Here is a 26,156-nt window from a genome sequence, read left to right as displayed (position 1 = left end):
TTATTTGTGCCTATGGTTCCACAGAAGTTTCTACTAAGGTAGAAGTGGAGGAATATTTTGATGCTTTAGAAAAAGCAACTGACACAATGAAAAAGGAAAAGTTGGTCCTTGTTGGGGATCTAAATAGCAGAGTAGGAAATGATTGTGAGACATACAAAAATATTTTGGGAATATTTGGAGAAAAGAGCAAAGCTAATAATAATGGAAAATATCTTTTGGATTTCTGCTCAGGATATGGACTGGTTATTACTAACACCATGTTCCAACATAAAAATGTGCACAAATTCACATGGAGAGAAGAGGCAAGGAATAAGAAAAGTCTCATTGACTATGTTATTGTTGATAGTGATGTTTTCTCCCTGGTGCAGGACACCAGAGTGTACAGAGGATTTGAAATTGGAAGCGATCACTATTTAGTCTTGAGCAGGATAAAATTGAATTTCATATTGAAAAGAATGACATGTAAGAAAGTTTTAAAGCGAATAAAAGTTGAGCAGTTCTCAGATGTGAACTGTAGACTAAAATACACAAAGATTATTGAAGAAAAAATGAAAGAGTTTGAGAATCAAACCTTGGAGATTCAGTGGCAAAATCTGAAGAAAACATTGATTGATTCTGCCAGAGAGGCATGTGGTGAGGCTGTCTGCAAGGATAGCAAAATCAGAACTCCATGGTGGACACAGGAAGTTAAAGAGGCACTGAAGGAAAAGAAGAAAGCATATCAAAAGTTCCTGTCAAATAAATCAGCTTGTGCTCTTAGAGAATATAGAGACAAATGCAAGAATGCTAAACACTGTGTAAAACTAGCTAAACAAAAGTAATGGGAGGTCTTTGGCAAGAATATAGAAAATAAATATCAAGAAAGTGGCAAAATATTCTGGAGGTTGTTGAAGAAGCTTAAGAATGGAGGAAAAAGTGCTGTAAAAGGAGTTAGAGATGATAAAGGTGACTTGAAAATGGTAGAAAAAGATATCCTTGAAGTATAGAGTAATTACTTTAAAAAACTACTAAATGAAACAAGCAGTGATGACAGCACAGTGATAAAAAACACTGACCAGGCATGCAGTCAGGAATACATATCCATACTTGAAATAGAAAAAGCCATCAAGGGCTTGAAATGTAGAAAGCCAGCAAGAGTAGATGATATTCGACCAGAAATGCTGAAGTATGGTGGTATAAGAGTCTTACAGTGGCTGCACTGCATAGTTCAAAATGCCTGGACAGAGGGACGAATTCCCAATGATTGGAGTAGAGCTCTCATAGTACCCATATATAAAAAGGGAAATAAAACTGAATATAAGAATTACAGAGGTATTTCCCTGCTGAGTGTTCCTGGCAAGATCTATGCAAGTATACTTGAGAAATGGTTGAGAAGAATTGTGGAAGAACAAGCTGGATTCAGGCCAAATAGAGGCTGTCAGGATCAGATCTTCACTTTACGACAAATAGTCGAGAAAGCATGGGAATATAACAAAGATCTGTACTTAAGTTTTGTCGATCTGGTAAAGGCATATGACAAGGTGCCAAGAGAGAAGCTATTCAATACGTTACAGTTATATGGTGTCAATGGAGTTTTATATGAAGCAATACTTAGTCTTTATTTGAGTTGTAAGTCAGCAGTTAGAATTGAAGGAAGTACAGGAAGATGGTTTAATATTAAATCTGGTGTGAGACAAGGATGTACATTATCCCCTCTTGTTATTCATTATCTATATGGATCACATTATGAAGGAAAGTGGTATTAAACATGATATCAAAATTGGAGATGTTAATGTGAGCTCTTTGCTTTATGCGGATGATGTTATACTTCTAAATAAATCTGCTACAAGTCTGCAAGATTCTCTGACCAAATTGAATAGTTGTTGTAATAGATATAGTATGAAGGTCAGCAATAAAAAGACAATGAAAATAGGCAGAATCATTGAAAATGTCAACTGTGTTGTGAATGGAGAAACTGTGGAACAAGTAAAACATTTCATCTACTTAGGCACGATTTTTAGTGAAGATGGTAAATTAAATATGGAAATAGACAACAGAATCAACAAAGCTGGTATGGTAGGAAGTCAACTGAATAAATTCATATGGAATAAGAGAGAAATTAGTTGGAACACTAAATTAGCTGTATACAAGACAGTGTTCAAACCAGTTTTAACTTATAGATCTGAGAGCTGGGTCAGAAGTAAAACACTTGACCAAAGTCTAGAGACTGCAGATATGAGAGTCCTGATAAAGATTATAGGCACGAACAGATGGCATCAATGGCAATATCATATTAAAATCGAGGATATTAGGAAGGAACTTGACATTGTCAGCATCCAGGAATGTGTTAACATAGCTAATCTCAGGTGGTATGGTCACTTAAACAGAATGGGCGAAGAAAGATTAGCAAAACAAGTGCTCTGTGCCAGGTTGGCAGCAAAACAACCCAGAGGAAGAACAAGATATAGGTGGATTGATACGGTACAAAGTGCCTTAGACGATAGAAATATAAGCTCTGATAATGTTGAAGTCTTGACAAGTAACAGGCTGATTTGGAGGAAAATTGTAGATAGGAAGTTAGTAATGATGTAATTTTTTTTCATGTAGTACTATCATATCCTGTACACCCCTCGAGGGTACATGGCAGGAATTTGATGATGATGATGAAGTATGCACGGATACCCTCATAAAATAGAACTATAAACCATACTAGCTTCTATTGATATCCTTCATAAATTGGGTTCTTTATTCTCTAGGAATAGTAATGAGAATGCATTTAATGCTTTCTATTTTCTTGCCATACTTTATTGCTTTCATCTCTTTTGTTTCTGGTTTTCTTATTACTTTTATTACAGCAATTTAACAATGGATTAGTTAAAGACGTCTTGATGGTGACTGAAGGGATTTATTTATGAACATAATATCATCTGCTTAGAATAAGAATTAGATTTATTCTTAGTTGAGATATAATCCTGAAGAAGGATTATATCTCATTAGTTCTCTGCATTCCTTTAAAGGAATGCAGGAACCAACTAGTGCTTCTGACCTAATATCCAATCTTCACCTTCTCATGGTGCACCCTGTTAGATATCTACCTGGATACTCAACGAACGAGGATGGGCTGGCAATTTGGGATTTAGCTGACCAAATGGTATTCTTATTGGCTTAAACCAAAATAAAAAATGATGGTACAACATGACAAAATTTCATGCTGGCTGGGGCGTCGCCCGGTTAAACAAGGCCCCCGTTGTTTTCGCCAGGGAACCAGGGCGAACAGTGAAAAGTCAGCTACTGGAACAAATCTGAAAACAAACCCCAACTCAACATCACCAGAGTTCAAGATTGGTACTCTCAACATAAGAAGACTGAATGGCAAAGAAATGGAGCTAGCTGAATAATTGGAAAAGTACCAGATTGACATAATAGGGTTGACTGAAACAAAAAAGGGCAAAAACTGGTGAGATCTTTCTGAGCAATAAATACAAAATGTTATATTCAAGCAATGACAATCAAGGAAAATGAGTAGCCATGGTATCCAAAACTAAATACGAGACTAATCTTGAAATGGCAGGCAGTCTCAAGTAGAGTGATGCGGGGAAATATGAGAATGGGAAACTGGATAATGAGACTTATTTATGCCTATGTTCCCACTGAAGGTTCTACTAAGGTAGATGTGGAGGAATTTTTTGAGGCTTTAGAGAAAGCAACTGACACAATGAAAAGGAAAAGGTGGTCCTTGTTTTGGATCTAAATAGCAGAGTAGGAAATGATTGTCAGACAAACAAAAATATTTTGGAAAATTTGGAGAAAAGAGCAAAGCTAATAATGATGGCAAATGCCTGTTGGATTTCTGCTCAGGACATGGACTGGTTATTACTAACACCATGTTTCAACATAAAAATGTGCACAAATTCCCATGGAGAGAAGAGGCGAGGAATAAGAAAAGTCTCATTGACTGTGTTATTGTTGAGAGTTATGTTTCCTCCCTGCTGCAGGACACCAGAGTGTACGGAGGATTTGAAATTGGAAGTGATAGCCATTTAGTCTTGAGCAGGAACAAGAACGTGTAAGAAAGTTTTAAAGCGAATAAAAGTTGAGCAGCTCTCAGGTGTGAACTGTAGACTAAAATACACAAAAAGTATTGAAGAAAAAATGAAAGAGTTTGAGAACAGGAACCAAACCTTGGAGATTCAGTGCAAGCACTAAAGAAAACACTGATTGATTCAGCCAGATAGGCATGTGGTGAGCCTGTCTGCAAAGATAAAAAAATCAGAACTCCATGATGGACACAGGAAGTAAAAGAGACAGTAAAAGAAAAGAAGAAAGCATATCAAAAGTTCCTGGTGAATAAGTCAGCTTGTGCTCTTAGAGAATACAGAGACAAATGTAAGAAAGCCAAATGCTCTGGAAAACTAGCTAAACAAAAATCATGGGAGGACTTTGGCAAGAACATAGAAAATATATCAAGAAGGTGGTAAGATATTCTGGAGGTTGTAGAAGAAGCTCCAAAATGGAGGAAAGAGTTCTGTAAAAGGAATTTGAGATGATAAAGGTGACATGAAAGCAGGAGAAAAAGATATCCTTGAAGTATGGAGTAATTACTTCAAAAAATTGCTAAATGAAACAAGCAGTGATGACAGCACAGTGGTAAAAAACACTGACCAGGCATGCAGACAGGAATACATATCCATACTTGAAGTAGAGAAAGCCTGAAATGTGGAAAAAGGCAGCAGGAGTAGATGATATTCATCCAGAAATCCTCAAGTATGGAGGTATGAAAGTCGTACAGTGGCTGCACTGCATAGGACAGAAGGACAAATTCCAGATGATTGGAGTAGAGCTCTCATTCTATCCATATATAAAAAGAGAAATAAAACTGAATGCGAAAATTACTGAGGCATTTCATTACTGAGTGTTCCTGGTGAGATATATGCAAGTATACTTGAGAAATGGTTGAAAAGAATTGTGGAAGAGAAGCTTCTGTGCCAAGACAGAAGCTATTCAAAATGCTACGGTTATATGGTGTCAATGGGGCATTATATCAAGCAGTATTTAGGCTTTATTTGAGTTGTAAGTCAGCAATTAGAATTGAAGGAAGTAGACTAAGGTGGTTTAATGTTAAATCTGGTGTCAGACAAGGACGTAGAGTATTTTCTCTCGTATGAAGGAAAGTGGTATTAAACCTGTTATTCTATGTGGAATAACAGGTTTAATACCACTAAATTTATATGGAATAAGAGAGAAATTAGTGAAAACACTAAATTAATCTCAGCTCTTTGCTTAATGCAGATGATGTTATACTTCTAAATAAATCCGCTGCAAGATTCCATGACTAAATTGAATAACTGTTGTAATAGATATGGTATGAACGTCAGCATTAAAACGACAAAGACAATGAAAATAAGCAGAAACATTGAAAATATCAACTGCATTGTGAATGGAGAACATATAAAAGAAATAAAGCATTTCAGCTACTCAGGCATAATTTTTAGTGAAGATGGTAAATTAAATATGGAAATTGACAACAGAATCAACAAAGCTGGTATGGTAGGAAGTCAACTGAATAAATTTATATGGAATAAGAGAGAAATTAGTGAAAACACTAAATTAACCATATGCAAGACAGTGTTCAAACCAATTTTAACCTATGGATCTGAGAGCTTGGTCAGGAGCAAAACATTTTACCAAAGACTAGAGACTGCAGATATGAGAGTCCTGAGAAAGATTAGGGGCATGAACAGATGTCATCAATGGCAATATCATATTAAAAACGAGGATATTAGAAAAGAACTTGACATTATCAGCATCCAGGAATGTGTTAGCAGAGCCAATCTCAGGTTGTATGGTCACTTAAACAGAATGAGAGAGGAAAGATCAGCAAAACAAGTGTTCTTTGCCCAGTTGGTAGGAAAAAGAACCAGAGGAAGACCAAGATATAAGTGGATTGATTCAGTAAAAAGTGACTTAGAAGACAGAAATATAAGATATGATAATATTGGAGTCTTGACAGGTAGCAGACTGATTTTTAAGAAAATTGTAGCTTAGGCGTTAGTAATGATGTAAATTTTTTATGTAGTACTATCATATCTAGTACACTCCTTGAGGATATATACTAGAATTTGATGACAACGATGATGATATATACAGGGTGTTCGGGATAAATTTGACAGTTTCGTAAGGAAAAAGAAAATCTTCTTTGTATCTATTAAATTTAATGAATTGACAAAAAAACATTACAGGCAGAGTTAATTACAATACTATCAACAAGATTTACTCAAAATAACCACCATTAGCATCGATCACAGCTTCAATTCTGCTTCGGAACCTCGAACAAGCTGATGCTACGGTCTCCCTGGGAAGGGCCGCAAAAACTGTTTTAATTTTATCCATTAACTGGGCTTTTGTATTACTGGAAGTGCGATTGGTGTCTTTTTCAACTGCGCCCCATACAAAATAATCCATGGGGTTAAGGTCTGGGGAGTTTGGAGGCCAAACATTTGGACTGGTGAAGTCGTAGAAATTTTCAGACAACCATTTTTGACTTTTCCCAGAGGTGTGGCAAGGGGCCGAATCCTGCTGCCATACATACGGCCTACCATTGGCTACCCTTGTTATCCAGGGCTTGACTACAGTTAGCAACTCCACGAACAAAGCCCGAATTCCAATGCCAGGGTTCTTCAACACCTGTTCCTGCAGATTTGCGAGGAATTCTGCTGTACGAACGCAATCAGATCGTCTGCTAGGGATCTTTCTTCTTGCTACATCCTCGTAGTCACCATTGCAAGTCTCTAGTTCATGCCTGATTGTTTTTACTGTATTCAGGGAGCATTGGGCAGCAGTCGTAATATCCTTATTTTGATGGCGGGCACGAATCATCATGATACAAGTTATTCTCTTCCATGATTCAGGTGGGTTCCAGCTATCCATCCTTTCTGACATCTTGTATATGAATGAAGAAGGGTCCAAACTTTTAAATGAAGAGAAGTGTGTGTTAATACATGTAACTTACGGAAAAATATAATTAATTATAAATATGTCAAATTTATCCCGAACACCCTGTATATATGTGTGTGTGTGTGTGTGTGTGTGTGTGTGTGTGTGTGTGTGTATAGCCGCACGGTTACCCAGGTGGCTATACGCTTTGTAACCATATGTCTGGGAAAGGAGTGGCCTGGGTTCGATTTCTGTCACTGATATGAAGAGCTTAGGAATTTTTGTCAAACTTAGCCAAGTTAGTTGGTCTTGGGTGTGGACTGCAGGGTTTTTTCCTCCCCAGTTTATCTGGGGTTTTTCATCCCACAAGCAGGTAAACCAGCCTTGAGAACTCAATACTTCTATAGACAGGATACACCGGGAGGCATAGGGCTAATCACCTGATCCTTGTGTACGGTTGCAATTAAATGAATAGAAAACCCATGACACCATAAGATAAATGGGCGGGGGGGGGGGTATATACTAAAGATATATACTACGGGGGTGCTGCCTACGGCAGCCAACGCCCCATTCCCCCAAGTTCTGGAGTGGTAGGCCGGTTCTCCTTGAATTTTGAAGACTCGAATTGGGGGTATCCCCGTTCCTGACTGGTAGGCTGGTTCTCCTTGAATTTTGAAAACTTGAAAATTGGGGTTCTGGCACCTATGCCGCCCAAACTCCCTGAGTTCCGGACTGGTAGGCTGGTTCTCCTTGAATTTTGGTGACTCGAATTTTGAAGACTCGACACGCAGGGTAGCCCCTGAGTTTCAATATGTTTCAAATAACTTGACAAAAAACGTTACACAAAAAGGCTTATCATTTTGTATCTATAGGGTAGATATATATATATATATATACATACATACATACATACATACATACAGTCAGGTCTCTTTTTATGCAGTAGAAACGTTCCACAGAAAACCGCATATAAAAAATCGTACAAAAAAAGACCTAACTTAACATTGAAAAATTAGTGATATGTTCCATATTTTTCTAAAATTGCATAAAATCGAAGCAGTGAATTTAAATAAATCTGAAATCTCATAAAAAAAATATTTATGAAAATTCAGGAAAATAAAAATGCCTAAGTTTGTTTTAAAGCTTTATTCATTTAATTTTATTGAAAAGTAACATTGTTTTTTTTTTTTTTTTTTACATCAGAATTATCATCACTATTAGACAATATTCAGCAACGTTTGCAAACTGATGCGAAATCACTTTCATCACCAGAAGAGATAGTCAGTGCATCAGATCTGTGACGAATAAAGAATAAAGGCAATTCTTCGCAAACAGAATTAGCTTCACACTCGTTCTGTGTTGATTTTTTTCTTCTGGCAATGTAATCAGTGATTAAATTTTGCAATGATGATTTCACTAATTTTTTATACTGCTCGCAATATCCAGACATACAGTTCTTCAGCTCACGTTGGAATTTAAATTCTCGTTCAGAATTTGTGTCATTAACAAGAAAATGATTTTCCAATTTATTGCACAGTTTCCTTCTCGAATTATATTTGCAGTGAGGGGGATAGTTTTTCTTCCACTTCACTATCGTTTTCTGGATCTTCAACGATATCTAAAGTCAATCGATATCCAATAATATCATTGTCTTAAGGCATTATCCACAAGCAATTCGTCTACATCGTTCTGGCTAAATGTATCAAAACCTTCTCCACCAATTTCATGTGCCAAAATAATGATTTCAGCTGATAATGTAGATGTTTGCATGGTTGCACTGTTTGCAACACATCCAGGCCAAGCTGCTTTCCAGCAGGCATTTAAAGTTTGTGGTCTTATTTCAGCGATAGCAGATGCAATATGATTTAAGTAGTTCAAAATAGAAAATTTTTTCCAAACGTCTGTTACTGTTAATGATTCATTTTCTAGTTTATCTAAAATAAATTGAAAAGTGTGCTTAACGTAATATTTTTAATAAAAGTAGCAATTATGCCTTGATCTAATTGGCTGAATAATGCTTGTTGTATTGGGTGGAAAAAACACTACCTGCACATTTGGATGTTCTAAATGTGGATGACTTGGTGCATTGTCAACAATTGATAAAACTTTAAAATCAAGAGCTTTTTGCTTCATATATGTTTCCACTTCTGGTACAAAGCAATTATTGAACCATTCAGTAAATACAGCAGTTGTTACCCAGGCCTTTGTATTAGCCATCCAATATACCGGTAGCTGTTTAAGATCTTTGCCTTTTAGAGCACGTGGTCTTAGGAATCGATTTACTAGGAGGGGTTTCAACATTCGATCACCTGATGCATTGCTACAAAGTAACAACGTTACTTGATCTTTGCTTGCTTTAAACCCACTTGCTTTTTTCTCAGACTTTGTGATGTAAGTTCGACTAGGCATTTTCTTCCAAAACAGTCCTGTTTCGTCAGCGTTAAACACTTGATTGGAACAATAACCACCATCTTCAATAATTTTGGCTAACTTCTCGAAAATTTTTGGCTGCTTCTTCATCTGCTTCTGCAACCTCACTTGTAATCTTCACGTTATGAAGTGCATTCCTTTTTAAAATCCCGGTTAACCATTCTTTGCTAGCCGAAAATTCTTTATCAGCCTGGGAAGTGGAAGTAGTCGGCTCCAATAGCTTCATCTGTTCATAAAACCGAAGAGTTTTTTGTGTTATTAAATAACCACTTATAGGAATTCTTCTTTGAGTTAATTCTTCAATCCAAATTACGAATAGAATATGAATACGTTTTTTCCTAATAAAGCATCTCTTGAGTGATGATAATTTGGCACCTTGTTTTGTTCCAAATTATCATTAAAAAGCCAGAAATGACAAATTTTCTTATTGTGACTTTATTCTTTTTAATTGCCTCTTATAGTAGATTCACCTAAATTAAAATGTTTACCAATTGCAGTAGATCCCTCTCCTTTTGCTAAGTGATCTAAAATTGCAATTTTCATTTCCAAAGAAATTGCTTTTCTTTGGTGCTTTTTCTCTACCATTGGGCCAGATTTAATTAATAATTAATGATCAATTATTAATTAATTAAAACAGCTAAATTAACAATTAATTATTAATTCACGCATTACAAAATAACCAAGGTGTTCCAGTGTTCCGTGAAAATTTCAGGATTTGTGAAGTGTTCCGTCGTAGGAAATGTTTGGGAAATGCTGGATTACCTTATTATAGGAATGGATTCTCCTTCTGTTTTTCATTTCCAAAGAAATTGTTTTTCTTTGGTGCTTTTTCTCCACTATTGGGACAAATTTAATTAATCATTAATTAATGATCAATTATTAATTCACACATTACAAAATAACCAAGGTGTTCCATGAACATTTCAGGATTTGTGAAGTGTTCCTTCATAGGAAATGTTTGGGAAATGCTGGATTACCCTATTATTGGAATGGATTCTCCTTCTGTTGACATGCGCAGAAGTGTCGAAAGGTCTCGTATCTGTGGGCTCACTACCACATAACTTCAAATCCGCATAAAAAGAGACCGGAGTGTGTGTGATTTTTTTTTTTTTTTTCCATGATCCATTATGGCAGTTTGTATACCAGGGGCAGTTCTATGTTAAATCTGCTCTGCAAACATAGTTGTTCTGTACTTATTTTCAGAACTGCGTGGGGAGAAGTAAGATTTCTTAGACACTGGCTCCTTTCTTAAATTCAAATGAACAATATATGATTTTGAAGAAGTTTTCATCATTAACTTGATAGCAATTCATTATTGTAAACTAGCACCTGATGGGGAAAAATTATGTGCATTTTTTATTTATTTATTTATTTTATTTTATTTTTATTTTTTATTTTTTATTTTTTTTTTTGCAATTGGCATCAGATTTACAGTAATAATTGTTACTACAGTGGGATGAAACAGAAATATCAACATCATCATAGTACAAACCTCCAACTACATCTGCATTTGTTCAGAACCAAGCAGGAACAGTTCTGTTTTTTGTTTTTGTTTTTTTTTTCCCTTCCAAAGACCAAATATGGAACAAAAAAAAATGTTCTACATACTGCATATCATTAAATGCATCTCAGCTGTTACCTCCTTATTGGAGATAACAGCCGAGATGCATTTAATGATAGTTAATAATGTGTTAATTATGCATTATTGCATAATTTTATATTAATATTATTTACATATGTTAAAGAAATGGAAAACCATCAAAAAACTTTTTTTTTAAGTCTTGGACTGTTCTGCCTCTTATTACTTAATGTATTTTTGTGTTCCTTGTGATGAGCAGCTGTAGATCATCTGTAATGGCTAAAATAGGATAGATCACATATGCAAGGGATTTGATAATAATCAGGGAATGTGAATAGTATAAAGTATTCTTACCAGCATTTTGGCCAACTACCTCAGAGAGGAATACTAAGTAGCACCTAATCAAAATCATTCATCTCAGCATTCATCGTGGTACAGATAAAGTGGTGATATTTTACAATATGGTATGGTTCAATACCCGAACTCCAAGAATTTTCTCAAAGAAACAGTTCACACTAAAAAATCAAAAGCAATAATTGTATGTCCTTCTTCAGTTTTCTCGTTTTTCAAAATCCATTGGAGATCTTCAGTTCTCGCTATCATCAGTGTCATAAATCTATCACTATAGTGATTCTTGCATCCATCAGGTTTGCCCTCTTTGCTCCACTGATTTTTCATCTAATGGTATCAGTAAAACTTCATTAACAAGACCATAAATAAATTTAGGTATCCTTCTTCAGCTGCTCAAGAAGAACTCAACTGTATTGTCAAGATACTTAAGAGCCTGGACACTCACATATCATTCTGTCCTTTTAAAAAATTTTTAGCATTTTTAACTTCTAACCAAGGATAAGATACCATATAAGCATTATATGCTTTTTATCTGCATCTGTGGTCTGTTCTATTTTGGCATTCAAAAGGGAAAAAAAATAATACATTAAATAAGTAAGGTCTGCACGGTTAGCCTAGTGGCTGTGCACTTTGCAACCGTATGCCTGGGGAAGGAGTGTCCTAGGTTCGATTCACATCGGTAACATGAGGAGCTGTAGGATCTTCCTCGGCCATAGCCAAGTTAGCCAGTCTTAGAAATGGACAGTGGGATTTTTTCCTCAGTTTATCCTGGAGTTTTTCATCCCGCAAAGCAGGCAAACCGACCTTGAGAACTCAACACTACGGACATAGGATACACCAGGTCTTGGGGCTTGACCACTTTATCCTGTGAATAGTTTGAGGTCTGATGATTAATAAACCCTTGACACCACAAGGTAAAAGAGGGAAAAAGGAAGATGAGATGAGATTAAATAAGTAAATACTATGAGTGAGAATAGTGTGGATTTACATAATGTCACTTCCAGGAGTAGGTTCCTTATAGGGCTTAATTTTTCTCTTTACCTCATTATCTGATGAATTGCATGTATCTCTACACTTGTTAAGACCTAATTATAATTTGGCCCATGCTGTTTACTAAAACTTATAATTTCTTGTCTGCTTTGTTAATCCTTCTGTAATGTATGCTTATATTTTTGTTCCATTGTTTAATACTAAAGATGCCTATAAAAATTTTATGAATAAGTGTTTTTCACATAAGTAATACACATTATATGAGCAAGAAAGGATTATATGTTGGAAGTTTATGTTAAGTTTTTTATAATGGATTTTAATTCACAACTCAAGAATAATAAGAAAAATGGAAATGGAATTTATACAGTTGCCAAGGGATAATTACTGGATGGAATGTCACCATGTATTATGTGAATGTGCAAGACAGTTGGCATTGCCTCTGATGAAGTTTCAATCTGAAACTCAGCTCTAATTATTACCTCATAAAACTACATGTTATAGATGCAATGTTTAAGCATGTTGGATCTGGTAATAGCATCAGAAGATATATCCATAACCAAGGTAGACACTCTGCCTCCAGTCAGGATACGCAACAATGCAGTCTTATTCTGAGAAGTTACTAAACATTTGGAGTTCTCTGTCAAGAAAGAGTTTATGCTGAACTGTAAAGCTGGTAATTATGAGAGACTTAGCAGGCATCTTGGAGCAGTGTCATAGCTAGAGAACTACAAGAAAAAAATGTCAGTAGTGCATGGGAAGTGGTCGGAGATTGAGAGTAGTAGTATCAGACTGCAACCAAGTGGGGTTTATGTGGACGATTAGAGATATAAAACAAGAGCTGGAAAAAGAAAATGCTGTAGAGGGAATATAAAAAAAAAAAAGGGAGATTGGCATACTCAGAAGTACAAAATGCAAGCAGAAAGGTTGACTAGTATGGTAAGAAAGGCCCAATTGGATTATGAGAGAAAATTAGCTAAGCAGACCAAAGTAAAACGAAAAGAGTTCTTTCATTATGTAATAAGTAAAAGATAAAATTACTGTGGTAGGATATGACTTTAATGAATGATATAGTAGGAAGGTGATAGAGTCAAAAAAAATTGTTGAGTGATAATTTTACAAAGGTGTTTCATCCAGGTGGAGATTTTGTAGTTAATGTGCAGAGATGCATGTCAAAATCGGTAGATGAACAGGAGGTGTTCAGCATATTGAAAAATATCAATATGAATACAACAGTGGGACTGGATAGAATGTCATCCCATGTACTATAACAGTGGATTGATAGGGGTACAATACTCTGTAGTGGACAGTACAGCTTTGTGTTGGAAGGTCCTGTCTTAGTAATTTATTCACATTTTATAATTAATGTGAATGATTCCATGATTCTGCTGGACTTTGCAAAGGCATTTAACAGAATACCACATGGAGCAAATGGGAATGGATATGAAGCTTGTAGCATGGATAGGAGTGTGGCTGAGAGACAGACATCGTATCACTTGCTGATGTGTATCTGATGACAGACAGACATTAGAAAGTGGTATGGAAGAGTGGAATATGGTTCTGTACTAGCACCAATATTTTTTAATTTGTATATCATTTAATTTTTAATTAATTTGTAATACAGAAAGATTGAGGGGGGGGTTCTGTTTTTGCAGATGATGCAAAACTTAGGAAGGCAATAGTTGATAAAGGTAATGTAGATATTCTTCAGGATGATTTAAATAAATTGGCATAATGGGCAAAGGATAATGAGGTCAATTTAATGTTGCAAAATGTAAGGTCATGCACTTCAGATTGAAAACACTTATAGCACTGGATTACAGGAAGTTGATGTGGCTTGAGAATTGGGGATAATGGTGGACAGCGAGTTGAAGCTCAGAAGGCATATTGCAAAAGTTGGTGAAATAGCTCAAATGATTACTGGGATGTTGAAAAACATGCTGACAAGTAAACATAGGGAAATTTTTATTCCTCTTTATAAGGCTATAATTTTGCTGCATCTTGACTTTTGTGTACATATTTGGTTACCTGGGTTTTTTGAGGTCAGGAGGGGTAGAGAATATTCAGAGATGAGTGGCCAGTCTGTGCTGTGAAATTCTGCTTATGAGGATAAGTTGAAGATGTGTGGGTTACAATGTTTAGTTGGTATATGGAAAAGAGGGGACATGATAAAAACTTATAGGATATTAAAGGGATTATTTAAATTAAGGGGATATTAAATCCCACATTATTTCAAAGCTGATATATATAAATATTAAAGGGGTTTTATAAAATTGATGCAGATGAAATTTTTCCATATATGACAAATAGTCAGAGAAGTAGGGATCATCTGTGGAAGTAATATAAGAGCTTGGGTAGTAAGGATGTGTGGACTAGATTATTTTGTGTGGAGAGTGGTAAATGAGTAGAAGAGATTGCCAGAATTAGTTGTGAGTGCCCTCACACTGAATTTGTATAATTTCCTATTCATACATGAATAAATGATGAAAGAAATCAGATTCACCTGATGGTGCTCCTATGCTCAAATATGACAAGAAATGATAAAGAAAAAAACTTGTTTGTTATCAGAAAATTGTTAAAAGCTTGGTATTTCAAAAACATAAGGAAACTTCCTATGAATTATACTGAGAACAAGAAAGCTTGGATTATTTTGGATATTTTTCAACGGTACTTGCATGATTGGAATAAGGGGCTTTTCAAAAAAGAAGTAAAATCTTTTTTATTGTTTATTGAAATAAACCATATTTAGTATTAAATGTCTGGTTTTAAAATTATGGACAAATAAATTGTTTAATATTGAGTTATGCAATTATGTGAATTTTCCTCTCTAATACTTTTTTTTTTAATTGAGAATTTAAAAAAAATTAATTGAGTTGGTTTTATACGTGGTAAGTTATTAGTGGAAGTATGGAGAATTGAATCTTTACGCATGCAGTTTTGAGAATGCCAAGTTAATATTATACGATTGAGGGGGGGGGTAAAAAATAAGAAACGCAGTTATAATGATTTTCCAAAGTTTGAGCATTATAATTTATTATTGAGGTAACAGTGAAGAAGGTCCAGTTAATTCCAGAGAATCCTGGCTTGTATTGAATTATCCATGTTCAGTGAGGTCAGATTTGTTCCTTTTCATAAGTGTTTTTTTTTTTTTTTTGTAATTTTTTGAGTTCAGTTTAGAATTGGAGTTCTGAAATGCGTTTTGCAATGGATCTGGCTGTTTATCCAAAGTATGCTTTATGTTCAGTCTCAGTAACAACTTTATCATCTCTAATTCCTTTTACAGTTCCCCTTCCTCCATTTTGAAGCTTCTTCATTGGCCTCCAATATTTTGCTACTTTGTAATATCTCTCTTCAAATTCTTACCAGTCTTTCCACAACTTCTGTTTAGCTACTTGTACACATAGCTTAGTTCTCTTACATATCTTCTCTGCATGCTTTCTTTCTATACTCTCAGTGCATCTGCTTACTGATTTTCCTATCCTTGCAGATGACTTCCTTTTCTAGAAGACTGAATCAGTCAATGTATTCTTAAGAGTCTGCTGCTGAGTCTCCAAAGTAGGCTTCTTGTTTTCATGCTCTCTTTTTTCTTGAATAATATTTGTATGTTTGGGTCTATATTACACCTTCAATGGGTGGTCGGTTTTCATTCTTTTTGAAACTTTCTTGCACATTTGATTTTCAATATGATATTCAGTTTTATCCTATTCATGACTGGTAACACTTGCTATTTCAGTTCTCCTGTAACTCTAATATTGTGAATCTGCAGGAAGATATATGCTGTGAACAATAACATAGTCAGTGAAATTTTCCTCATTTCCCATGTCTTCTCACCATGTGACTTTTTGCACATTTTTATGTTGGTATTAGTAATGACTAGTCTATGTTCTAAACAGAAATCCAGTAGGTGCTCTCCATTATTAGAATTAGCTTTGTTTTTCCCTCCAAATTTTCACAAAATATTTTTTTGGTAATCAGTTCCTATTCTACTGTTTAGATCCCCAAGATGGACAACTTTTCATTTCTCTTCATTAGCAAAACCTTTTGTGGGATCGCGGGTGCTGATAAATCTAATTGTTTTAATCTCCATTTGGATGTTTTTTCATGTCGCTCTACTTGTTATTGTTATTGCCAGCCATTCAAAATTATCTTCGTGTTTAGTTTTGAATACTTTAGCTACTTCTCCCTTTCTCTGATCACTGTTGCTTGCATATAACTTTTTATAGTCTATTTAAAGAAATTTAACTGTTTTTGTCTTCTTTGTTTTGGAAGCCTTTTAAAGATACCTTTCACCTTAAACAAGATTTGCATATTGATTTTTCAAAACAAAATACATTGTTGATATTAACCGAACCGCACCATTGATAATGACTGAAGTGAGTTGATTCTTCAGTATGAGAAAGGTACTTAATTAGCTGTGAATATTAAGTCGATTTTAGTGTTAGTGCATATTGCATATTACTACCACTAATGTAAATTGTTTTTCTTCTTATGAAATACATTATATGCTAGACCTTAGTTGTAGATTAACAGTGCAAATCATATTATTAACAACTTAATTACTAAATCATCTATTCAATATTAGAAGCAGTATTGGACTGAATATCCATACTCAAAAGGATAAACTGAGTAGAGGTTAAATGAATGAGTAGCGATATAAAACAGGAGCTGCAAAAAAAGAAAATAGTGCAAAGTGAATATAAACAAAGAAGTGATCAGCATGTTCATGAGCAATACAAGTGCAAGCAAGAAGAATGACTAGTATGGTAAGGAAGGCTAAATCTGAAAGAAAATTTTCTAAGCAAGCCAAAGTAAATCCAAAAGAGTTTCTTCACTATGAGCAAGTAAGAGAAAAAAATAATTATGGAAGTGTAACTTTACTCCTTTACTCAATGCTGAAGGTACAAAAGTGACAGAAGCAGGAGAAATAGTTGAGTTATTAAACAATCATTTTGCAAGGCTGTGTATTAGCTACTTGAAGTCTTTGTAGTTACTGATATATGAATTGAAGTAGATGAACTGAAGGTACTCAGCATGTTGAAATAGTCATCCCTCGACTTATGTCCATTCGAAGATACATCTGTGATCTCATAAGGGAATAAATAACATTTTCGGCTATACTTTCGAACAAGGTGCAAGCGAGCGTAAAGTAAAAAAGGTTTCAATTTAACAACACTGCATCATGTGCAGTGGCAACAGTGCATTCAGCAGCAACCTCCCTCCCTCAGCAGCCGTCACGTGGCTTCAACAGTTCCTCTGTTAATTTTATGTTTGAGAAATAGGGTATTTATGTATTTATCATTAAATATTTCACATTATTTTCTGCAGCATGGCCCCTTACACACCCGATCAAAAAACCTAGTGAAGAATCGCAGAAAAAGAGGCGAGCAATTGATCATGAAATAAAGTTGCAAGTTCAATGATAGTGACGAAGCAACGACAAGGTCCTATCAGTGGTTGGAAATGCTACTTGCATCATGCAGAGATGACCTGAACCAAATGCACATACCTCTTAGCACCATGACTATAACTGCTAAGGTACTAAGTCTCTTCAACATGTTGAAGGAGAAAGCAGGACCCGACTACGAATTCATCGCGTCTTCTGGTTGGTTCATGAGATTCAAGCAACGTTTTGTGCTGCATAATGTGAAAATGTATGGCGAATCTACAAGTTTCAATGAGAAGGCTACCAAAGAGTTTGTAGAGAAATTGGTTAAAATTATTATGGAGGAAAATTATTTGGCACAGCAAATATTTAATATGGATGAGATCTCCTTGTTTCGAAAAAAAATGCCCGAGCAGACATTCATCCACAAAAAGCTAAAATCTATGCCTGGTTTCAAAGCTCTTAAAGACTGCATTACAATTCTGTTGGGGGGGGGGGGTAATGTGGCTGGATGTAAACTGAAACCATTTGTGATATGGCACAGTGAGAATCCATGAGCCTTCAAAAACATTAGAAAGCATACTCTTCCAGTTCGTTATTGGAGCAATAAGAAGTCGTGGATGACTCAAAAGTTGTTTGCAGATGCCTTAATCAACTGGTATGCGAGTGAAATAGAAAGCGATTGTGGGGAAAAAAATGTAGAATTTAAAATTTTATTAATTCAAGATAATGCTCCAGGTCATCCGTCTTATATCTGTGATTTCACCATGTTCAAGGTCATGTTTCTCTCTCCAAACACTATTCCATTGATCCAACCGTTGGCTCAGGGAGTTCTTGTAGTGTTTAAAGCTTATTATCTACAGAGAATTCAAAAGCCATTTCTGCTACTGAAGGAAATGACCAGACTCATGCAATTCTGGAAAGCATTCAATATTTTCATGCTATTAAAAATATTGTTGTGACTTGGGATGAAGTGACCTCTCAATGTATGAGTAGCATATGGAAAAAGACATTAAAAAGGTTTGTGCATGATTTTGAAAGTTTTGAAAAAAATGAAGACCTTTGTAAACTGAGTGAAGAAATAGTGGGCCTAGCAAACAATCTGAATCTTGACGTAAATGATGACGACATAGTTCAACTCATAGAAAGTGCCCCTGAAGAGTTGACCAACAAAGAATTGATCGAACTGGAGGAACAACGTGTTGCAGAAAAGGAAGAATGAGGAAAGGAAGAGGAAAAAGAGAAACAAGAAGAGGTAATTAAACATTTCACAGTGAAGGGTCTTGCAGAAATATTCTCAAAATGGCTGAAGATATGGATCCCAATGTGAGTAGAAAGGAAAGTACATGATGTGTTTGCTTGCTATAAACAAATTTATGATGAGAAGAAGAGGAATAAAAAAAAGCACATTGGACATTTTCATCAAAAAATAAAGGTTACATCAGAAGAGCTGCAGTCTGTTCCTTCATATATGGAAGGTAATTAATATGTGATTGTGGAGGATGATTTGGGTGATTATTCTCCTGTTTTACAGTGGCAGTAATGCACAGTACAGTTTTATAATAAGGTTTAAAAATTAAAATGACAGTATACTTATTACTGTTAAGTCTCTAACCCCTATAAATCTGTTGATTTAATGTATCGACTTACATCCTGCCGGATGGAACTGAACCCTGACGTAAGTCGAGGGATGATTAACGTATATCAATATGAATATGAATACAGCAGTGGGACCGGACAGCATGTCAGCCTGTGTACCATTATATAAAAGTGGCTCCAAGACAGAAGTAGCAAATTACAGTCCAATTAATATCTCAGGAGTGGTGGTTTAAGTATTGGAAAAGTTGGTTAACCATCGTCAATTTAATGCTGCAAAATGTAAGGTAATACACTTCAGAATGAAAAGATTACACACTTAGTATCATTTTGACAAGACCTGTAGAAAGTTTTTTTTTAACTTGAGTATACTATGTTAAAGATACCAAGCAATTTTATAAGCTAGGTTTTAATCCTTTTTCCCAAGTAAACAACAGACAAATAAGTCAAATTTGCGCCTGAACATAGTTCAAGTCTGAGGCAACTCGTGGTAAAGGTTGATTAAGCTCTGATCACTTTCCTTAGTATTTCCCCCTAATGCAAAGCACATCCCCTTGCAGAGATGTATGATGCTATGCATTAAAGGCAAGGGCCACTACCCAGACCGGTTTCGACTTTTATTGAGGTCTCATCACTGAGAGCCAGACAGACCCAAAAATGCCAAGGTTGAAGTAATGTAGAGCTTATAAATTTTACCTAAACAAGTTGCCATAAGGTGCTTTGACCTTATTAAATAAAAATCTCGGGATGAGAGTAAGATGTAGAAAGTTTTTTAACTTGGGTATACTATGTTAAAGATACCAAGAAATTTTATAAGCTAGGTTTTATTCCTTTTTCCCAAGTAAGCAAACAGACAAATAAGTCAAGTTTGCGCCTGAATGTAGTTCAAGTTGAGGCAACTGGTGATAACCACAAGGGGATGTGCCTTGCATTAGGGGGAAATACTAAGGAAAGTGATCAGAGCTTAATCCACCTTTACCACGAGTTGCCTCAGACTTGAACTATGTTCAGGTGCAAACTTGACTTATTTGTCTCTTTGCTTACTTGGGAAAAAGGAATAAAACCTAGCTTATAAAATTGCTTGGTATCTTTAACATAGTATACTCAAGTTAAAAAAACTTTCTACATCTTACTCTCATCCTGAGATTTTTGTTTAATAAGGTCAAAGCACCTTATGGCAACTTGTTTAGGTAAAATTTATAAGCTCTGCATTTGGGTCTGGCTCCCACTGACGAGACCTCAATAAAGGTCGAAACCGGTCTGGGTAGTGGTCCTTGCCTTTAATGCATAGCATCATACATCTCTGCAAGGGGATGTGCTTTGCATTAGGGGGAAATACTAAGGAAAGGGATCAGAGCTCAATCCGCCTTTACAACGAGTTGCCTCAGACTTGAATTACGTTCAGGCACAAACTTGACTTATTTGTCTGTTTGCTTACTTGGGAAAAAAGGATTAAAACCTAGCTTATAAAATTGCTTGGTATCTTTAACAAGACTTGCACCTATTCTTCTACAATCAAACAGGCATGACAGCCAATATCAGAATTTCTAAACACAAGGGCTACATCCGGTTCCACCATTACAGCCACTGAGGACTTACTGACCATGCTTTGGACACCCACCACATGATATTCTTGAAGAAAGCTACTCTATTACACTGCAATAAATACAGGTGAAAGACTATTCCTCAAATCTGTCTCGGCCCTGAAAAACTTTCCAAACCTCAACAAATTTGGGAAGCACTCATCCTTATATCTTCAGTCCAACAGCCAAGTTGACCCAATCTAGTCCATTAGGCTCGTTGTAGGACTCTAAGCCTGACTTCAGTTGCATTTCTTCAGCTTCATTTATGCAGTGTTAGTGCCTATGTGCAGATATCATTGTTTTTGTGATGGCAATGTAACATTGCCGAAATATAGGAAAGTATTAATTAAAGTTGTTATAATTAACATTTTAGTATGTATTATTTCCTGAAAAATAATAGTTATCATATTGATGGGATTTGGGATTGATGGTGGATAGAGCTTTGAAATTCAGAGGGCATATTATAAAATACTCATAGGATTGCTTGGATGTTGAAGAACACATTGATGGCAAAGAAAGGGAGCTTATCCCTCCCTCAGCCACATGTTGACTACTGTACACAGATTTGGTCAACTGGGTTTCTCAGAGATCAGGATTTGGTGGAGAGGATTCAGAGATGAATGACCAAGCTGGGCGACAAGTCTGTGGAATTCTTCCTATGTGAATAGATTGAAGGTATATGGGTTGTGCAGAATGTAGTTGATAGGTGGAAGAGATGGGACATGATAGGAAGAAGAAGAATCCTTTGCACGTGCTTAAGCAAGGTGAATGCCTACCATTAGAACAAGTAAATACTTTCGAATAGATTATTTATTTTTTGTAAGAAGACATCCAATTCTTGATGCGAGTTTTTCCAAATGACCACAATGCTTATATGTGCAGGGTTTTGTGTAATTTAAATGAATTAGGTTCCAGTTTATTAACCCATAAAGTGTTCTTAAGTGTGAATTGTTCATATCTTGACATAAGTAAAGCTTTGCCTGTACAGTATAATATAAAGCAGAAAATAAACTGCATAAAGTTTTGACAGTATATTATAGACATATTACTAAAGTTAGAAAGAAAAAGAAAGCATTAAGTTTTAGAAATTATGTAATAATTCTTAAAAAGAGGTATTTTTGCTTGGAGAAATATTCTTTCTCCTTTCTAGAGACAGTGCTGAATGCATGCTATCTGTGGGATATTTTCTGCATAAAAAGTTTATGTAAAAATAAAAGCACTAAAAGTATCAGTATTTATTTTAGAAATATAATTTGTAGAAGCTTAAATAAATCTTAATTGAAAACTTTTCCCCCCCATTTAGGATCCAGTTATGCCAAGAAGTCATGGATGGATTGAGGGTTTATTTTGATTTTACACTACCCCATTTGTTGTTATATGGACAAGAACAGCAGCAGTTTGTTACAGTTGGCAGTGTTTGTAGTCCACTGGTAGGCTTTAAAAAGTATGTCGATCATAAAGTAACTTTTTTGAAACCATTAGAAAAATCATTACATGGATCTGTTATTCTATTTGAAATAGCAACATATTATTTCTTTCTTAATAAAGTGAAGAATTATTAGCTATGAAATACTATTTAATTTAACTAATAGGAGATGAGCAGAACTTAATTGAAGTTTATAAGTTAGAAAATACACAGGATATATGCATGAAACTTTTTGCAATTTAAACAATAAAAGTTTATATATATCAACATATAATGAGATTGGCTAACTAGCCTTCAATTGAAAAATTCCATAATCAAGGGTGGGCACTCTACTTCCAACTCTCCATCTTACATTTAATCTACCAACTGTACAGAATCGCTACTACCATCACCATCTACCTGCCAACCACCATTTTTGATAGTTTATTATAATGATATTTACTATAGTGAGAGTCTGCCATACTAAGTTTACATAACAACTTTTTTGATATTTTGTTATAATGATAATTACTGTTGTAGTATGCTTACTTTCAGGAATGGTTATGGAAGCAGAATACTTAGATAACTTTGAGAGAAAAAAAATTGAATAATTGTTATTAGCAGAGCTTGATTTTTTGGCTGTAAATTGTATGTGTTCTCAAGGCCGATTTGCCTATACATGGGATGTTAAAAACCTGAGTTTCTGGGGAAGAAAAAAAACCCTGCTACCTCTGTATGAGATTGGCCAACTCACCTTCAGTTAAAAAATTCCATATAAAGATTCCTCTCATCACGACGAGAATCAAACTTAGGCCTTTTCCAACTGAAGGGTACAACACACCATAGTTCTTCCAATTATGCTATAGTTATAGTCTGGTTCCTCACAAGCATTTTTATAGTTTATAAACAATGCTTGTGAGGAACCAGGAAAATTGTATAATGTTTGTTGAAGAGAGTTAGAACAAATATAAGGAGTTAATATTTTACTGCGGGGTTTAAAATACTGATGACTATTGCTGTATCAGACTCAGTGGGGACCACAAGAATAGTTTGCTATAGTAAATATTCTTTAGAATTTTCACTGTCGTTGGCCAGACTATTTTTGATAGTTTGTTATAATGATATTTACTGTAGTGTGAGCCTGCATACTAAGTTTACATAACTTTTTCGGTATTTTGTTATAATGATAATTACTGTTGTAGTATGTTTACTTTCAGGAATGGCTATGGAAGCAGAATATTTAGATAACTTTGAGAGAAAAAAAGTTGGATAATTATTATTAGCAGGGCTTGATTATACAAAACCCTACTTGCCATATGAAAAAAGATTTTTTATTAGTATATATATGTCTTAAGTTAATTTTTTATATTAATTTATTACATTAATTTCTGTTACTTGAACAGCCTTTTATGACTCATATTTCCAGAAAAATCACTTATCAGTTGCACATTCTGATTCAAGCAAAATTGATGTCCATTGCAAAATATTGTCTTAAGATTCTGTAAACTGGAAAGCATATTTCTTTTGAGATTTTATTTTGAAGGCTGCTGTGTAGGAAGGAAGGAAGGACTGCTGTTATTGGTATCAGTTTGAAGTGAAATGGGAAATCTGTTCTTCTGTGACTCAGTTGATTTAAGAATGTCATCTGATTTCAGATGGTTACATAATACTTTGTACATTTGTTTAAAATGGCTTCTGTAACTGCACAATTGAATCTTCAGGTGATATTAAATGATGAACATGGCTAGTGAATGTCTTCATTTCGGAATAACCATAATTTCTTAAGTCGCTGCCAAATGGTCAAGTAGGTGAGTATATTTATCAAACCTTGGTTATGAGTGAAGGACAGGATAATTAACATTGATAAATATATGTAATGATTTAATATTGCTGCCGAGTATATGTTATTGTTGTATGTGTATAATGCATGTTTAAAAAATTACAGAATTTATATAAAATATATAAATGATATATATATATATATATATATATATATATATTGTCTTTTTTTTATTATTAATTATAAAATTTCTCTTTTGGTTTTCACCTGCCTGAAAATATTTTAAAATACTTCTGTTAAAGTGCTAGATAAGAATAGAAATAAAATTATAAGTAGTTATGGTTTTTCTTATACAGTCCACTCACTATAACAAACTCATAGGAACCATAGGAATATTTGTTATAATAGGTTGTAAAATGAATTTTGCATAGAATAATTTTTTTTGTTGTGTTTCGGGCAGGACTTTTTGGTATTTGTCATAGTGAGTAAGTTTGTTATAACATTATTTGCTGTAGTGAGAGTAAGCTGTGTCGAAATAGTCATTTTAATGTTACTTTTGTTTAATTAAGCAAAGAATTTTATATTTTTTTAATTAGGGAAGAAATAAAAGGGAATGAGTTGATGGATTCCAGTCAAGAAGAAGCTAATAATAGAAATGCATCTCCTTTATTGTACAGTGCTTCAGTCACTAAAGATTTAATTTCTCCAAAGATAAACGCATCATCATCTTCTCCTAGATCACCTTCTTTATCCCCATCTCCAACCAGAAGTAGAGGAAACCAAAGACAGACTCAAGCTGTTCAAAACCAAAAACAAACTTTAAATGTTGAAAATACTGCTAATGGTGGAGCTTCACCCTCATCACCAAAAATGAAAAATGCTTCTCGCATGATTCAGTGCAAAGAAAATTCAAATCAGCTGCATTCTAGTAAGTTTTGAGTTCATTAGAATTAATATAGTGGATATATAGTTCAGAAATATAGATATACATTGCTGTCATCAAGAATACGTTGGTGGGGGGATTCTCTCTCCCAGCCATGTAAATAATATACTTGTTTGAGACCTAGAACACTTTGCAGTGTAATGCAGCCCATTAATGATATTCATTTGTCTTTAAGAATACTTTAAATGTTTTAAATTATTATTATTATTATTATTACGGGTATCTCCATGGAGTCAGTAGACTCATCGCGGGAGACCCAAACTAGCAAAACAATATTTGTCATATCTCTTCTTGAATTCATTTACAGGCGAAGAGCTCACATCTAAGTCAGGCAATGAATTCCACTCATTCACCACCCTCCAGGCAAAAAACCTTGTTCTGACACCTTTGTTAACCACACTCTTCTTTAATTTCCATGTTTTTAAATTGATTTAAAAACATGTAGGATACGTTGGTAGGAGCAGGTACAAGAGTTAAGGCATGACATTGTACTCAGCAAACACTTTTTTTAATGATTAACAAATTTTCATACGATAAATGATAAACCTACATGTAGTCAACTCTCACTATAATAAACCACTAAAATAGTTTGCTATAAGTAAATTTTCTTTAGTATTTGCATATAGTGCACTGGACTGGATTTTTTGGCAGTTGGTTAAAATCAATAAATTTGTTATAATTGTGTTTATCATAGTGAGAGGGTTAATTGTACAAGAAGAAAAAAACAAATAAAAACATAAGGCAAAATTACAAATATTAGATGTACATCAAATAATGAGCAAAATATGAACATAAAAGTAACATTATTATGCAGCAAACAGAACTAAAAATGTTTGTGCAGATATTTAAGTAGGTAGTCAGTGGTTTAAAAGTTGTAGCTGTATAAATTGTCAGAACAAGTTTGCTTGCAGCCATTTTCTGTAGCAAATACACTGGCTTAAGTGTATTTGCTACAGAAACTTTGCTACAAGTACTAGAAACTTGATAAGATTGCAAGCAGTTAGAACTTATCATAAATATAAGTTGATTTATTGTTTTGCATTTCTCTTTCTGTTGACCCGTGTTTATATTTCTTATATTTGAATATTGATGGCATTTTTCTTATGCTTATTTTCTGACAGCTTCAATTATGGTATTTCAGCTTCTGCTTCTTGCATCCATTAAATTTGGCTTCTTAATCAAAGAGATAGAGGTGATAATTTCAAAA

The 26,156-nt window shown here is 34.7% G+C and overlaps 1 protein-coding gene across 3 annotated transcripts in view; it reads left to right on the top strand.

Moving 5' to 3' along the window:
• msl-3 (male-specific lethal 3) overlaps nt 1–26,156 on the top strand; it is a 164,014-nt gene that overhangs the window by 76,490 nt on the left and 61,368 nt on the right. For all 3 annotated transcript variants that reach the window (XR_016549195.1, XM_090402134.1, XM_090402135.1), the window contains exons 8-9: nt 22,125–22,265; nt 24,603–24,934. Coding sequence is in view for 2 of the 3 variants with exons in the window: in XM_090402134.1 (XP_090258260.1) it covers nt 22,125–22,265; nt 24,603–24,934 (473 nt within the window). In the remaining variant the exon portion in view is untranslated. The remainder of the gene's footprint in view (nt 1–22,124; nt 22,266–24,602; nt 24,935–26,156) is intronic.

The sequence above is a fragment of the Typopeltis vanoorti genome, chromosome 12, assembly GCF_054136105.1.
Source record: "Typopeltis vanoorti isolate ZY-2024b chromosome 12, IOZ_Tvanoo_1.0, whole genome shotgun sequence".
Taxonomy (NCBI): Eukaryota; Metazoa; Arthropoda; class Arachnida; order Uropygi; family Thelyphonidae; genus Typopeltis; species Typopeltis vanoorti.
Note: the sequence above shows the minus strand (reverse complement) of the source record. Positions and strands in the feature narration are given on the sequence as shown.